This window comes from Rhopilema esculentum, chromosome 16 (assembly GCF_057945365.1).
Source record: "Rhopilema esculentum isolate cy_ngs chromosome 16, ASM5794536v1, whole genome shotgun sequence".
In the NCBI taxonomy this organism is placed as follows: domain Eukaryota; kingdom Metazoa; phylum Cnidaria; class Scyphozoa; order Rhizostomeae; family Rhizostomatidae; genus Rhopilema; species Rhopilema esculentum.
Genome location: NC_142830.1, coordinates 2437077 through 2453110, shown reverse-complemented (window position 1 = coordinate 2453110; position 16034 = coordinate 2437077). Strand labels below are relative to the sequence as shown.

Sequence of the window (16034 nt, the reverse complement as noted above, 5' to 3'; positions counted from 1 at the left end):
TGACATACCCTTTCTTCTTTGGGTGACGTAATACCATTTTGAAAAGCTTTCAGTATTTGTTTTTCTATTCCATCAACCCAACGATCTCTTTCCTAGAAATACAGTATAAACGTACCATAAATATGCCAGATTGCATGTCGCACAATATAATGAAACAATATAGGTTGGATTTAAGGTAAAATTGTACGAGGAAAGAAAGAGCGAATTTAAAAACGACGTGTCAATCAGAGCCAAGCCAGATAAAAATGCACTGGATATTGGGCTATGCTCGAAACTTTGTTTTTAAAATTCGCTCTTACTTTCGTCGTACAATTTTACCTTAAAGTTATATAGGAATACAGCAGTTTGAAATTTGAACCATAGCAACACAAAATTCAAGTCCTCTACTTCTCTAGTATATATCTTTCAGTTAGAGTTTTTTAGTGCTGTGTTACTGAAAAAATCAGCCAAATTATTGTAAAATAAATGACATCCTAATTAAATTATATAGAAATCATCGATTTCGAAAAAGTCTTGGATAGGGAAAACCAAATTTTATCTCTAATCACCTCTTACAAAGAACGATTCGATAATTGGTCAATAGTGTTATCCATCATAAGAGAAGTAACCAAGCGGAAATCATTCTTGTTTCTTGACTTGAAAGTTAGAGTTTAGACTAAGGACAATTTTTTCACAAGATATTTGTGACAGGATTGCGGAATTCCTTGCTTATTTTGCAACAGATATGAAAGAAATGTATTTGAGAATTTCGAAAAAGAATCTTTGGGGTAAGAAAATTTAGCAGATATGCATTCTTTTACCTTAAAAAATGAAAAGTTACACGATACAATTCTAAACATTAAAATCTCAGACACAACACTTACATCGGCAGTTGTTGATTCAAAATCCCAACTTTTCCCATCAAGAGATATTATTGTGAAAACAACATCATCTTCCTCTGAAAAAAAAATGCAATTTTGTGACGGCGATAGGGATTTCATCACGAAAATATGAGAAATTTTGTTTCAACTGGAACCTCACACTGGCGTTCAAATGCTTTTGATTTTGTCCCCCAAAGCAATGGCGGCACCATGAGCCAGGGACCGCGCACCACAGTAAGAGTGGGGGGGAGGGGGGCTGAAATGGGTGAGACCGAAATTTTTCTGAGGCCACGCCCTCTTGAACGCCGGAAAACGCCCCTTTTAGAAGATACTTGCTTATTTCTATTGAATTTTTATAAAGAGTCTGGTTCAGAGAAGATATCAATAACCATAGAAATAGATAGAATTAGCTCGAGGGTACTAAATAACCAAGCTAACCAAGTTAGAAAATACATCATATCATTAAACAAGATGAAAAACCTAGAAAAAGAACAAAAATGGTTCCCAGTCAATGAGAACTGCTACTACATAGGAGTTAACTATCCAAAGTTGCGTCAGATAAACCTTCAAAATAATTTTCTAGCCTATTATTGCAAAAAAGTGGGTGGGCTATAGTCCCTGCTAGCCCAATGGCTGCGCGGTGCCTGCCATGGGCAGTCGGAGGGAGAACATGCCTCAGAGGTTTTCGGCAGCATTGATGTGGTATTTTGATTAAATTCTACGAGAGGATGTTAGGAGAAAGGTGATACTTTGGCCAAGTATTTTTTATGTGATTATTTGATTTTGAAACTATTTACGGAACCAAACTTTAGGCAAGGGTGTTCGTAATTGATAACATTTCCGTTCATAACATTTTCGTTCCCTGTTGGTAAAAGGGCGTTTTCCAACAGTAAAAATGAGAGTAGCTTAGATTTTTTTTATCTTGAGCACCTCCCCCCAACAGTCTAGTGGCTGGTGTCATGCATTTCATTTATTAAGTGAAAATTCAAATCATAATCGATAGGAACAGATATAAATTAACATTAAAGCTAAAGCCTAAAATATCTCATTAAAGCTGAAGCTTAAAATATCATAAATGTTTAAAAGACCTAGGTACCCATACCTGTGTCTGTACCCTTGTCAAACTGGAGATCTTTTCCAGCACCACTCTTATTCCTTTTATGGGAAAATTTCTTCCTTGCGCTTAAAGGGGTCCCCTGCGAGTTTTCCATGTCGCTGCATATCTGGCCGTAGTCGATCTCACACGACTTTGCATGCCTTCCGCCATGTCGACGGTTCTTCTTTTTGGTTGGCGAGAGGGCATTGTTCGGTGTGCCATGAATTCCAGTTGAAATTATTCCTACAAGGAAAAATTTATAATGTGTATGCGTTACCTCAGGCAGTACCGGAGTCGACGTTGCTAAAACGAGGAACTAGCGGAACGTGCGCGGAACTAGCAGAACGACTAAGGAATGACCGCGGAACGACCACGGAATGAGGAGAGAACTTTAGTCGTTCCGCTCATTCCGCGGTCATTCCTTAGTCGTTCCGCTGGTTCCGCGCACGTTCCGCTAGTTCCTCGTTTTAGCAACGTCGGTACCGGAGTGCTTTGGGTTTACAAGTAAATTTTGGGTTTACAAGAGAGTTAGAGCAAAATTTATAAGGGGGGGGGGGGGGGGGGGAATGATAGCGAGCACCGGAATGGACTTGTCGTTCCCCAGCCAAGACACTTACAAAGTTTTATTTACAAATAATATACAGTATTTTTTAGAAACAAGTATCTGGTTATTATTGGCATTAGTAAATTAACTAATCAACATCATTTTTGATGTGCGACTGGATGAAAAGACAACTATAGAATAATATTTTTGTACTGCTGGCGGGTCGTAAGATCATAACTACGCCATCTGCTATTAACTCACAGAGAGACTAATACTGGTATTCATAGCATGGCCACATAGCAATAAACGAGATCGGCCGGTCAGGACCAGCGTCATTAGAATGTAACGACAGATGGTACAAGCAAATACTCAAAAACTTGTTCACAGCGCAAAAGCGCTTATTCTCCGTATTATTCATTTTTTGATTTAATACAAGACTCCAATTTGCAGATGTAATAAGATTGAGGAAGAAAAACTACGTAAAAGGTTAATGAAATATTAAAGAAATATGGAGGCTATCTGAATCATACAAGGCATTGATCATACGGCGTATTAACAAAATCGTCTCTATTTGTAAGAAAAAAGGAGAAAATGCCTAAAATTTTAATTGTATCAAATAGCAGTGCATCTAGAGCCTCTTTTAAATGTGAAATATTCAGAGACAATTTTTGAAAGTTGTTGCAGGCACGTGTGGAACAGACTCTAAATTCATAATGACGTAAATCACACCGAGGATGATGAAAAAAGAGAAAGAATTCATGTTTACCAACTTTTACGGATGCAAAGATGGATGAAAACACGGGCTTTTTAACAGTGTCTTATCAAATGTTTATATGAACAAAAAAAATGAAAAATTGTTTGCAAAAATCGTAGGATTTTACAGTCAAATGTTCTAATTGAGATGCAAAAGTAGCCATTTGGTAAAATTTCAAATAACATGACGAGATTTAGGATAGTAAATGCAGTTTCAAGGCACGAACTTCGTAAAAATTTAAAATGTTTGCAGAACAGAAAAGGATAAACCCTAAAACAGAAGCTTTATGTCGTTCTACGTCAATGTTAAGATTAAGAATAAAAACATGAAAAATTGATGATCATTAGCCAATGCATTACAACCAAGGTCTTAAGAGTGGATAATAAGCATAACGAGTTTTAATCTATGTTGTGTAATTCTGAATTAATAACAGCAATCGCTTTTACAGCTATTTAGACAAAGCTGTAAGGATCTGAATGACTTCAAGGTGCGAGGGAAACAAGAGCTGAAGGCAATTAGCATATCAAATACAATGTGTTGAGCTGGCCCTAACAGAGGAAATCTCCATGGCTTTATTTTGACGTCAAGAGAATTCATAATTAAGCATAAAAACAAGCTAAAGCCTCAAACAGAATCTAATCACAGTTGTGAATTACAGACAGGGAAAAATCATCAGAATTAAAATCATAATTCATTTTTTGAAAATTAATGAATGTCACATTTATTATGTAAGAAGAATGAGTACATACATATAGGAGTGGGGACCCCTGTAAGTACGTAAGTAAGTAAGTAAGTAAGTAAGTAAGTAAGTAAGTAAGTAAGTAACCAACGAAGTGACACCGTTTCCGTAACAGAATGCTACGAGAATTCCCATTTTCCTCTAATTAGTGTCCCTCTTTCTATTGCTCGCGGCTACGAAATGATGTTGACTCATCATACAATAGTTGCATTGATAAAACAGCTCAGTCTACGAAATGGCAATGCCAAACAAGAAGTTGGCACAGTTTCAAAGGCAGCTGCAGCACACAATTCCGCAATTGTGCACTCGTTTAATTGAAAAAATGGCTATTGTGGGAATTAAGATTTTATATTCGATTAAATTTTTAATTATTGACAAAGCTGTTTTATCAATGAAAACACGGCCTAGATGGATGTGTCATAAAGAGACTTGCAGAATGTGTGACACAATTAAAAAGTTCAGCTTCAGAATCTAAGGCCCAGTTTAAACACCGAATTTTTGCCGTGTCGAATTAAATTATTCAACCAAAAAAAGCAAAGTGTCAATTAAGTGACCACAAGCCACTTTTCTAACTATAAAACTTCGAATAAAACAATAAACTCTTCAAGGCATTTTTATAATGTGTTTTGATGTTTAATAATTAACAAGAGCTCATCTCAAATAAGCCCCCCTTTATGACTGAAAAAATAAATAAGCCCCCACCCCCGGGGCTTAATAGAGCTTTTACGGAAAATTAAAACGAATCAGCCCGAGAGATATTACTCCACCGTCAATGACAATGTCAACGAGAGTAAATTCTCGCCGAGACGCAATATTCTGATATTTTTTCTTTATAAACATCTTCACAGAAAAGCCCAATCCTTCTTGCTACAGCTCTTTACTGAGCTCATATTACGTACCAATATCCTCATCGTACATAGCCATTGAGTCCCTATTTTTTTCATAGAGCAATCATTTGATTCATTACAAACCAAAAAGTGCTTTACAAACAAAAAAGTGCCAAGTTATAATTCAAAGAGACGTTTGATAAAACAGAACTAAGAGCATTTCCAGTAGCACGCAGACAGCTGTTGTTCGTCATCAAGGATTGGTGAAAATGATAAATAGAATGGGTATAACGAGACTAGTTGAATCGAGACTAGTTGAAAATGGCCTACGCACATTGTGAGAACACTGCAATAACATCATTTCGTTTGCTGAGCCGGCAAAAATAGCTAAAACATTAGTCTATTCTGTAGTGTGCCGGTTGCTTAGACCCCGTTTACACGAGTCCGGACTAGATTCTACTACTATAGGGGTCAGGTCACAACGCTGCAATAAAAAAAATCCGGTTACACGAGCCCGGGCCAACTGGTTCCTTTAGATGGCTGATCTCAGCCGGGTCAGCTCAACTTGCTAATTCAAGCGTAAAAATGACCCTAAACTGACTGCTTCAGTGTTCACACGACCCGTGGTTTAGCTGACCCGACTTTACATGAGAAAGCTCGAGAAAAGTGGTTACCTGGCAAGGCGGGTTGACCGGGTTGACCAGGGTTGGCTGATGTCATCATGTAAACGTATGATTTGAGATTTAACCGTAAACGGGCTGACCCTCGGAGGCGGGTAGGAGCAAACCCAGGCTCGCGTAAACAGGGCCTTAAAAACACGCGATTCAATGCATGTTTAGAAAAGTCTTGATGATGGCAAACATACCTTTTGTTGTTTTGAGAATCGCACTATCTAAATGGACTGACGTGTCGTTTTCTTGCTTTTCCGGAGAACCAGCGGCTAAAGAATTTGAAATTACGACTGCATCTATTGCCTCCTTTTGGACTGAATGACGTTTTGATGCGATCTGAGATTTCTTGGGTGTTTCTCCATTAGCTGCATCAATAGTTGCCTGCCTGTTGCCTGAAAATGCAAGTTGTAATGCATCACACTGAGATATACTCGTATATCAATATATAGATAGGGTTTGCCTGGGTGATTGCTTTGAGAAAGTGATAGTGCTGAACCCAGTATCTTGGATACTTTCTCAAACAGGTCTTTACAGACTTTCGTTAAGAAAATTTAAATTTCATCATAAAGCACCTATATCTCGAAGCCTGAGCTTTTATCAATGAAACTTCGAGGTAGTGCGGTTCATCTTTACATCAACACAGGAGTAAAAATAAGCTGGAGAGACACAGGAGATTTTGAAGCTAAGGAATCAGCTTTAAGATACTTCATATTGCTAGGGTATGGAGTTAGGCTTTAGCTTCAACTTGCATGCGAAGATAGCACAGTAAGACAACACCGATGAGGGACCTATAATACAGGAAATGCAAGACAATATTTTAGCACTGCTATTCAAGTGGTGGATTGAATCTAGCTGTTTCCTATCTAATAAGACGGGTATAAAATATTTTCAAAGATAAAAACTACTAAGATACAGTGAAATATTAAAAGGGAAAGTTGATACCTTGATAGCTTAACTTTGGCGGTCTTTTTCCAGGCACTTTAACTGTTGTATGGGCTAAGTTGATAGTTTTACCGTTTATTTCTTCGATGTAATCCTTTGAAGATAATAAGTAAGTTACTAAAAAGATAAAATCTAAAATTTCGTAAGACAGTAGCTCAACATTATTAATTAGATATGGGAAATATTAATCTAATATCGTGGCAATCTTATAACATCCTTAGTTAATTGTGAAAAACTATAAATCTACTCTCCTCTATCTCCTGAAAGTTTCTTTCCAGGACCGATTCTCGTTACATTAGTCAGATCGTAAAAAATCGAGTTTCCATTACGTTTATTTGACAACTGGCTTCATGTCATTGTCCAATCAGTACTTCTTTTCCCACATTTCCCTTTTTCCTGGGTATTTTCGCTACGACTTGATAATGGGCATATGGACAATAATTACCGTATTTCCTATAATGAACGTCGCCCTCTGATAAACGCCTCCCAATATTGAACGCCGCACCTTCAGCCAACCATTTGGAAAAAACGCCACCCTCTGACAAACGCCACCCTCTGACAAACGCCACCCTCTATTGAACACCGCATCGTGAAAAGGGGCGTTTAGTAGAAAACGCACTATTCGAAAGCTATGAAGTGGTTATGTCATTGAGACGAGGACTCTGACGGAGGCAGGGGTATTGACATTCCTTGACATTTCCATAACGTCAAGACATTTTTTGTAAACTTGATAACTCTGATAAACGCCGCCCTCTATTGAACACCGCATCCAAAATTTGGAGTTTGCAATAAACGCCGCGGCGTTCTTTAGAGAAAATACTGTATAGACACATATATTGTTAATGACAAGAGATCAAATTTGAGAAATCCATCGTTTTTGCTAAGTTGTCAATAACTTCATTGGCTGAGTTTGGCAAACTTCTACATGATATATAATTAACAAGGAATTACCTTCATATTTGGGTAATAAACAAGAGTACTGTTGTCGCAGATCGTCACGTATTTCTTTTTCCATTCCTTCAAACTGTTATGACTCCGTTTGTGTAAATAGCCCTTGAATAGAATTTAAATATGATAGGAGCATTTTTAAAATAAAAGTCAGCAAAGAAAAGCTAATGGCCTGGGTATAGGATGCCATTATGCAGATATACACCTTCGAGCTAGGAAGCAAGATATATGGTACGCAAGCAGACGGAGGTGAAGTTAAGATGGTTTGCTTAAATCTCTATTTGTCAATTTTCTTGATATAACATGAGTCAATTTTCGTGCTGAGCTAATGCAATATTATATAAGAAAGGCTTTCATGCTGGCTGAATACTCTGAAAGCTACAGATAACAGAGTTGTATCATCGCCAGAGTACCTCTTACATCAAAATTAGATTAAATGAGTGAGCCCTACATAGCTGTAGAGAAAATTGAATTGTGCTTTAACGACAGTTTTGTGTTGAGGGCAATCATAATCCGGTATGAAGGGTGCAGATGTGCAGAGCAAACTATGCATATAAGAAATTCATTACAAACCGATTTACCTGTTTAGTGGGTATCATTCGACCACTTCCGAAATCATCTGGAATTTCCTCTTTTTTCTCTTGTTTCTGCAAACCAAAAAGATACAGTAAGACATCATATCTTTAATGCAACTGCTAATGTGCAAAGATATGGTATAGAAGAATAAACAGATTGGTGAGCAAGTTGCTAACCACTGTACTGAGCTACAGTTTTGTGGCAGTTTTGATAAAAGTGAAAAATCTTAAACTTAAAAGCTAGCCAAACTTGGCAAGACTTACATAAAAAATTGCATACAAGAGTTTCGTTATCTAATATATAAAAGAGGAGAGGGGGGGGGGGGGCTCCTGTGAGCATTTGCCATCAACATATTTTCCTGTAGTATTCTGAAGAACTCTCAAATTAGAATAAGCAAGTCTATACAGTACAACCAGAAATAGAATCAATTAAAATTTCACACGCTATACATACATTTTTGGATAAGGAACTAGCTCAGGATAAGTACTAGGTTTCTCGTTTTTTATGATTTTAGTACTTAAAGTAACTGAAAGGTTTTTTAAATACCAAGTACTATTTCATTCAGTAGCAAGGAGCTATTCCTTTTTAATCTTTTTCGACTGAACCAGAAATAATTTAATCGTCTAAAGGTATCATTTCAATTCATACTTATAAGAACCATTATTGAGCAGTTTCCTAAAGTTGAAGGTGATCTGTTATCATAAATTTCTTATACAGTTAGTACTATGGCTATCAATTTTTGCCATCTTTGCAAGGGATCTCTTAATGGTTTTCTACTTGCAAAGACATAATGAAAAGGTGCATTATTCTCACTGTTATTCGTCTGAAGGTGAAAACAAGAACAAGGGGATAAGTATGCATCATGATAATAATGGGTAAAGCAGGAAATAATTAGGAGGTGAGTTAAAACAACACAAGACAACAAACACGAGTGGTAAGAAGAGACAAACTAGTTGGGAATCATGGATAAACTGTTGGGGAAATCAGGGGGGCAAATGGGGAATATCCCATATGCTTGTATGTTAAATGGTCCCATGCATCTTAGGCTTCGGTTTCTTATATAAGTATTCTTATAAAAAGTGTGTACTGTAGAAAGCCGAGAAATGTTATACAACTTGTTTTGTCTGTCGTGCATCGTGTTTGTGGTTCGTTATCGTTAATGAGGATGTCTTTCGATGTTTGCGTCGGTCCATTTTGTTTGTCATCGTGCCATCTCTATTTTAGTTGTTATTAGTCCATTTGCCGTTAATTTGTGTCATTAGGGTTTTGTGTGCGTCACTCATGTTGTTAAAAGCGTATGTTCTTTGAGTGCAAGTCCAGTCGAGTCGAAGTTGTCGTTGAAAGAAGTCGTTATGTTGTAATCGTTGGTTGTTGCTAATTTATACTAATTTATACATTCATTATTGAAGAATCTTGGTTTTAAAAAAATATACTTTATTTTACATTGGTGACCACGACGTGACGAATTCGCAGAAAAAAATGGAAATGATTTCAACAGAACAATTCAGAGAAATTCTGTTGGATATTATAAAGACCGTTGTATCTCACATGGCCGAAAGGGTGAGGTTGGCAGAGGAGAATGGGAGAAATTTCTTCGTGAATCGAACTTATGTCTATCGTGCTGAAGATGGCCAGCCCATTTGCTATTGTTGTTTGCGCGTTGGTCATGTTGCCAAATATTGTAGGGACAGGAAATTTTCTTTAGCATCCCAGGAGAAGTGTGATCAAAATGAACCTGTGATTGTTGCCTCGGTAGCTGAAGAGCGACCTCGGGTTACCTTTATTGGCAACATCAAAAGAAATGAGCCACACTTTCAAGATCTTCAAACTCGAGTTAAGAAATTGGAGGAGATTGTCAATGAATTGGAGTCACATAAACTATCACGACCAATGGTGACGCGACTGCTTTCTTCAAAACCAATGGAAGTTGACGAGGGTTTATTAGCCACAACATATGAAAAAAAATTTGATTGACACTAAAAGAAGAGAAGGACCTTTACGTGTACATAATGTTGTTATAGCCTCGGGTAGAGAACCGTATGGACAGAATAAACTTGGACAGGGACATTATTTCTTAGATGGTACTTGATTTACTCATTTCAGTAAAATTATTTGATTTGATTCTTCGTGCTGCCTTATAATACTTTTATGTTTCTTCCCCTTCGAGAGATCAAGCCAGGAGGCTTGTCTTTCAAAGGGGGGAGTAATGTTATACAACTTGTTTTGTCTGTCGTGCATCGTGTTTGTGGTTCGTTATCGTTAATGAGGATGTCTTTCGATGTTTGCGTCGGTCCATTTTGTTTGTCATCGTGCCATCTCTATTTTAGTTGTTATTAGTCCATTTGCCGTTAATTTGTGTCATTAGGGTTTTGTGTGCGTCACTCATGTTGTTAAAAGCGTATGTTCTTTGAGTGCAAGTCCAGTCGAGTCGAAGTTGTCGTTGAAAGAAGTCGTTATGTTGTAATCGTTGGTTGTTGCTAATTTATACTTTCTTATACTTTCACTATTGAAGAACCTTGGTTTAAAAAAAAACGTTATTTTACAGAAAGGCATGTCCAAGTAGAAACAATCGTGTGTTCTATGATGACCAAGGTGAAATAAATAGACAGCCAAATGTGGATCGATAAAAAACCCATACGTGGAAACCCATACTAATTTATTGGATTCTGTGGTCTAGATGGTACCATTTCCTTTGAATGTCACATTGGTAAGAATCATCGTGCGATCGGAACATCGATAAGGTATGATGTAATACCTAGACCTTAACATGCAAGGCATATGTTACTCCTTCGCCTGGTCCTCCAGCACTGTCGATTTCTAGTCATATCTATATGAAGGGTCATTGAACCTTTTATATTTAGGTTAAAGCATTTGTCAGTCATGAGTTAGCTTATCGTTATGATGTTTAATTGCTATTAACAACAAAACCTAGACTAGTTTTCTATTTGATTGTCTTCGGAAAATCATATTTCTCTACCAGTCTTTGTTTTCAACACGTAAATATGACAGTACAATAAATTTAGTTCATTGATATACCTGTGATGTTATACGTGTGATGTGAATGAAATGGTCAAACGAAACAATATGGAATTTTATGAATTCAATAAAAACAATTTCCAGAGCAGGTGCAATATGAAAGATTTTTGTAATTTCACATCACCACAACTTATTACCAAAGATCACCTGCTTTTGCGAAAAAAAACAATTAGCAAAAACTAAATCATGTTGAAAATAGCAAAAATAAATTATCCTATCGTGAGGACAAACCCGTATAAAACCAACTCTATTTCGGTTGAGCCTCAAAGAAAATTGCCGATGTATACTCGTTCTGCGAAAGTTTGAGGCCACGGAGAGCCTGTTAAGTTCTGGGCTAAACGCAATGCTGACTCGAGGTAGATAGGTTTCACTCATGCGGCGAGCCTTTCCTTTCGAAGTTTTTCGTTCTGACAGCTTCATGCCATCGAGGCTTGTAATTCCTGAAGTTAGGCCATCGATATTCATTTCAATGGGCGTTGCAGACGCTTTAAAGTTCATCGCAAATTGTCAGTCTCAAGACTCGAAATTAAGTTATAGAGTTAAATTTGAATCCATTAAGTCCCTGAAATTCCATTTGTAATAATGTTAAGTCAATCCACTACTCTACCCATTAATGCTTGGAACTGGGCGAGTATATATTTTGATGCAGCTAGGCGAACGCTGGTCTTTTTCCATGCATGCAGATTCGAGTTGTGTGAACAATTTTCGGTTTATATGTTTAAAATCTCCTTTTTGCCAGTAGCTGGTTATACGAAGCAGAATCCAAAACTGATTTTTTCTGTTGATTGCGCGCACTGCATTTACGGTATACGTAAAAAAATGATTGATAGCACAAGATACACCAATTTATGCTCATTGGTGACAGCCTTGAACATTTCCATGTCACCTTGTTAACATCATCATGTAGAAACCACGGAGTAACAAAACTGCGGTAGTGTCAAACTCCTCTTTATTGGGTCTTATTCTCTGTAATATATTGATGAAACTTCAGTAGGTCAAACAGTAAGAAGTTGAAAATAACCTCCAGATTATCACGAACTCGTCAAAATCCAAGTGTCTTCGATTGTTGAAATCTTCTTTGATGCAACTTTCTAATATGTCACCAAATGGAGTTAAGTTGCTGCGTTTCCCAAAAACTCAATACTTCGCTTTGAATCTGCCTCAAAATATCAACTTGAAACCGAGAACAGTCATGCCTTGAAGCTTTTATAAACATATCTTTGAATAAATTGTAGAAATACATCCCATACTGGATGTATCTCGACAGCTGAAACCCGCTCTACGATACGAAATTGCTTGATAAAATTAAGTCTATTATCTTTTCCACCGAAAAGAAATTCTTTGTAAACAAAAATGTCGACACGAGTTTATAACAGGTGGTAGCTATAACGAGACTTATGTCACATTGACGATACTGTGCATGAATATATGGGTGATTTTAGTATGGATCATTATAAATGCTAACTGCAAAAAGCAATAGCGAAATAAAGAAGGCCGTAAGTTGTGAAAAACCAGCAAGATACTGATTGAGATTACCACGTTGATATTGCAGTATGAAGCCTCACTGTATGTCTGCAGATTTGTTACGAATTTCAATTGTTGCTTGCGAAAACAAACTCGGATCGTGGAGCAAAGTAAGCAGCAACTTGAAGCACAGAAGTCCGTAAATGGCTCTCTAGATCCAATTCACAAGTACATAGCTGTCATTACAAATATCCGCTAAGAAATACGAAACAGTGATGAAATAACAGCTACATCGTCCATCCATTGAAACCCATGAATAAGTCGACAACGCTTCCTTGAAATGTTGCCCTATGCTAGCAGCTTCTGCTTTGGTTTGGTGAATTTCTTTAGCGTTTGAAGAGCTTCAAAAATTGAAAACGTTGTTCACGCATGGCAGATAAGATAACATTAAAGTTTAATGAGCATGAGATTCTCGAGAAGACGGTTAGGGATGCAGAGATAAACATGGCAGTTTCGTCGAGATTAGCCTGTACCCAAGAACAGATTTCTTTAAAGATTAGCAACCAACTGTGCGCTGACAGATGCAAGATGAAAAACGGCCAATGGTTTAACAGAAAGCATTGCCTCGTTTACAAAGGTTGTCAAAGCGTCACACGAGATCGCTGGGTCAAAAAATGGCGGTTCCCTGAAAAATAGCACGATGCTTTGTGCAAGAAAAAGATGCTAGGAAAATGCTTTTCGCTGCAACAAGTTAAGTTGCCAGTCCAGTGCAATATACATTTCCAACAATGAAGACAAAGTGAGAGCACAAATTATAGGAATGCCAAGCAAAGCTAGACGACAGAGACTTAAAGAAAAGGAAGTGATGTGTCACTACAAAAATACACGTAGACCTGTACTTGGAACTTGTTATCCCACAATACGAATCACAAGCCTTGGACATCAAAGGGACAGTGATATATAGGGACACATGAATATTTAATCACAGGCAAAAACCAATAATACGTATAGACGTTAGAAATGACATAACTCAATTTTCTCGGCGTCCAAACCAATCAATCATTTCAAGATTAACTTAATAAACACTGAATACTAAATGATAAAGTTTGAAAAGATGACATGTTAAGCTGAAACAGATAAATCAAGGTGGTTGAATTATTTCTGAGTCACGATATTATCTCACCAGTTGCTTGAATATTTATCTTTAAAGGATATCTGGTTTAATAGATAGACCATATAAGAAAAAATTATATTAGGGATCTTTTACGAAAGTTATTTGCTGAGCGAAGGAAGCCTTAGCAAATGATGTGACGGTGAGATTCCTCTATAGTCTAATAATAATTATTTGGCAACTCTTTGGATAAAATATTTTGAACAGTTTTCCTCCACAACTCGAGATCCGAGATTGATTAACTTCACCCATAGCAGAGAATAGGAACAAGGCAGAAGGGAACTCCTACCCATCAAGTGAAGACAGAAAATTCTAGCGCATGCGTTAACTTATCCGAGGCTAAATATGTATCTGTCGCTGAATTTTTTTTATAAATAAGTAGATAACTTTATGGAGATAAAATTCTCTATAAAAGCAAAAAAATTTAATTCTGTATCATCATTCGTTTACTATCAGATTAATTAATGATAATTTATTATGGCTAAGTTGGTCCAATGAAATTGAAGTTAAAAGGAATCAAGAAATTTTACAGGTGCCTCAGGCTTCAAAAACAACAAAAGAACCTAAGAGAGTTGCCCTTCTGCCTATTTCCTATTCTGTGCCCATGGCTTCAGCTAAGACTCAATGCTTCATCATAGGAGGCAGTTTTCAAAATACATTAAGGTGCAGAACCAATCCACCAAAGCAGCTGAAGTAAGATTTGGTAGGAACGAGAATTGCAGTGAATCGAGAGGATTTTTATGCCTTTTGTTACTAAAAAATCATTTTGTTGTTGAAAAAGCCTTAAAGATAGTTTTTATACGTATAGTTTAACATCATTTCTTTGATCAGTTAACAAAATATCAAGCCGTTTGTACTGCAGCCCGAACACAAGAAGTGAATGTCCCAATGGGCTGTTTGGCAGACGGAACAGCACAGGCATCCGTCTGTGGAAGCCCAGGCTCATGAACAGTTGAAAATGCTGAAAGCCAATCGTATAAGAACGATTTAGATTTGGCAGCTTGCTGCAAGCATCAAGATTTCACGGCCAGCTAATTTGTCAGACACTCCGCTTTGACGAGTGGTAAACCAAGTCCCCGTCCCGCATAAACTGTTTGTTTACATTTACGTGATATGACCCAGTCCCTTTAAGAAAAGATAAAATATTGCAGTAAACCATGCGTAGCAAATCACCATCGCAACTACACAAATCATGTCTCAAGATGGCATTCGATACAACAATTAAGTTAAACCATCGAAAACAAGAACATATCAAAAAGGGCTTGCTGAAATAACAAGCACAAAACCTTCTTTTAACGAAAAGCCAATCCATATAGTCTTCCACACTGACATGGATCAACCATTTTTATCAACGCCAGCAAATTGAGAAAATATGAGATAAACTGAACAAGAACAGGTCCTTTGTAAGACACACCAAATCAATGCAAATGTCTTGGAACATGAAACATCAGCTCACAAGGTGGTACTCAACACTCTCACCACACCCTCTCCGTTTTAACAATTAGCTACTACAGCGCTTTTTCGTGTGAATGGTACGATGCTTATCTAGATTATACAAAATTGTCACTGGCTGATGGGGAACTGGAAGTGGTAGTATTAGTGAAGGGAAAATAACAAGAATAAAAAGAATAAAAAAGGTAATAGGAAAGAATAAAAAAGACAAGAAACTGCCGTGATACAAGAACTTGGAATGTGATTATCATCCCTGGACAATCGTGGCAGTACCAGAAGAAACACAGATCACCATTGCAAAGAGAAGGCTTTTAACGAGTAAAGAGGCTTTTCAAAGACATCACTTCCAGCCATGAAGACCAAATGTGATGTTCAAAGGAATATGTGACAAAATCAACTTTCATCGATAGGAAAGTAACAGAATCTAGATTAGGCAAAACAAAACGAAACAACAGGCCAGACTGACACAAGAAAACAATTATTCTTCCATTAATAATTGGGGCTATCACGAAATTCGTTGCGTTTTTTTAAAAATCAAAACATCTTGATATCATGGAAAATTTTATCTTATCCCAGAATTAGATTATCTTATCCCAGTATTACAAATATTTCTCAATTTTAGCACATAGTTCTCTTTTTATAGCAGATTTAGAGGCTAAGTATGAAAGTAATTGTGATGGACGGACAAAAAATTTTTGTCGAATTTCTTCCAATCGAATTAACTTCATACAAATCTGCACCTTTGTTATAACTGATAATTCTGTTTACTTTCAACTGTCCATTTGTTTTCGAGAACAAATGTTTTGTCACATACGGACATTCTCATTTTCCTCCGGTCTGTCCGTCCGTCACGCAATTTAGTCAAAATAGTTTTTCAAAGTTGTACGTGCATTTGTACGTGTATGTGGTTTCAAAAGAAATGCTTCTTTGAGTAATTGAAACGATTGAAATTAT

At 37.0% G+C, this 16034-nt stretch overlaps 1 protein-coding gene across 1 annotated transcript in view; it reads right to left on the bottom strand.

Moving 5' to 3' along the window:
* LOC135682617 (arf-GAP with GTPase, ANK repeat and PH domain-containing protein 1) overlaps positions 1-16034 on the bottom strand; it is a 46653-nt gene that overhangs the window by 6967 nt on the left and 23652 nt on the right. The window contains exons 7-13 of the mRNA XM_065197581.2: positions 7963-8028; positions 7385-7486; positions 6434-6527; positions 5686-5883; positions 1963-2199; positions 864-937; positions 9-92 (exon numbers count right to left, since the gene is read on the bottom strand). Of these exons, the coding sequence (XP_065053653.2) occupies positions 9-92; positions 864-937; positions 1963-2199; positions 5686-5883; positions 6434-6527; positions 7385-7486; positions 7963-8028 (855 nt within the window). The remainder of the gene's footprint in view (positions 1-8; positions 93-863; positions 938-1962; positions 2200-5685; positions 5884-6433; positions 6528-7384; positions 7487-7962; positions 8029-16034) is intronic.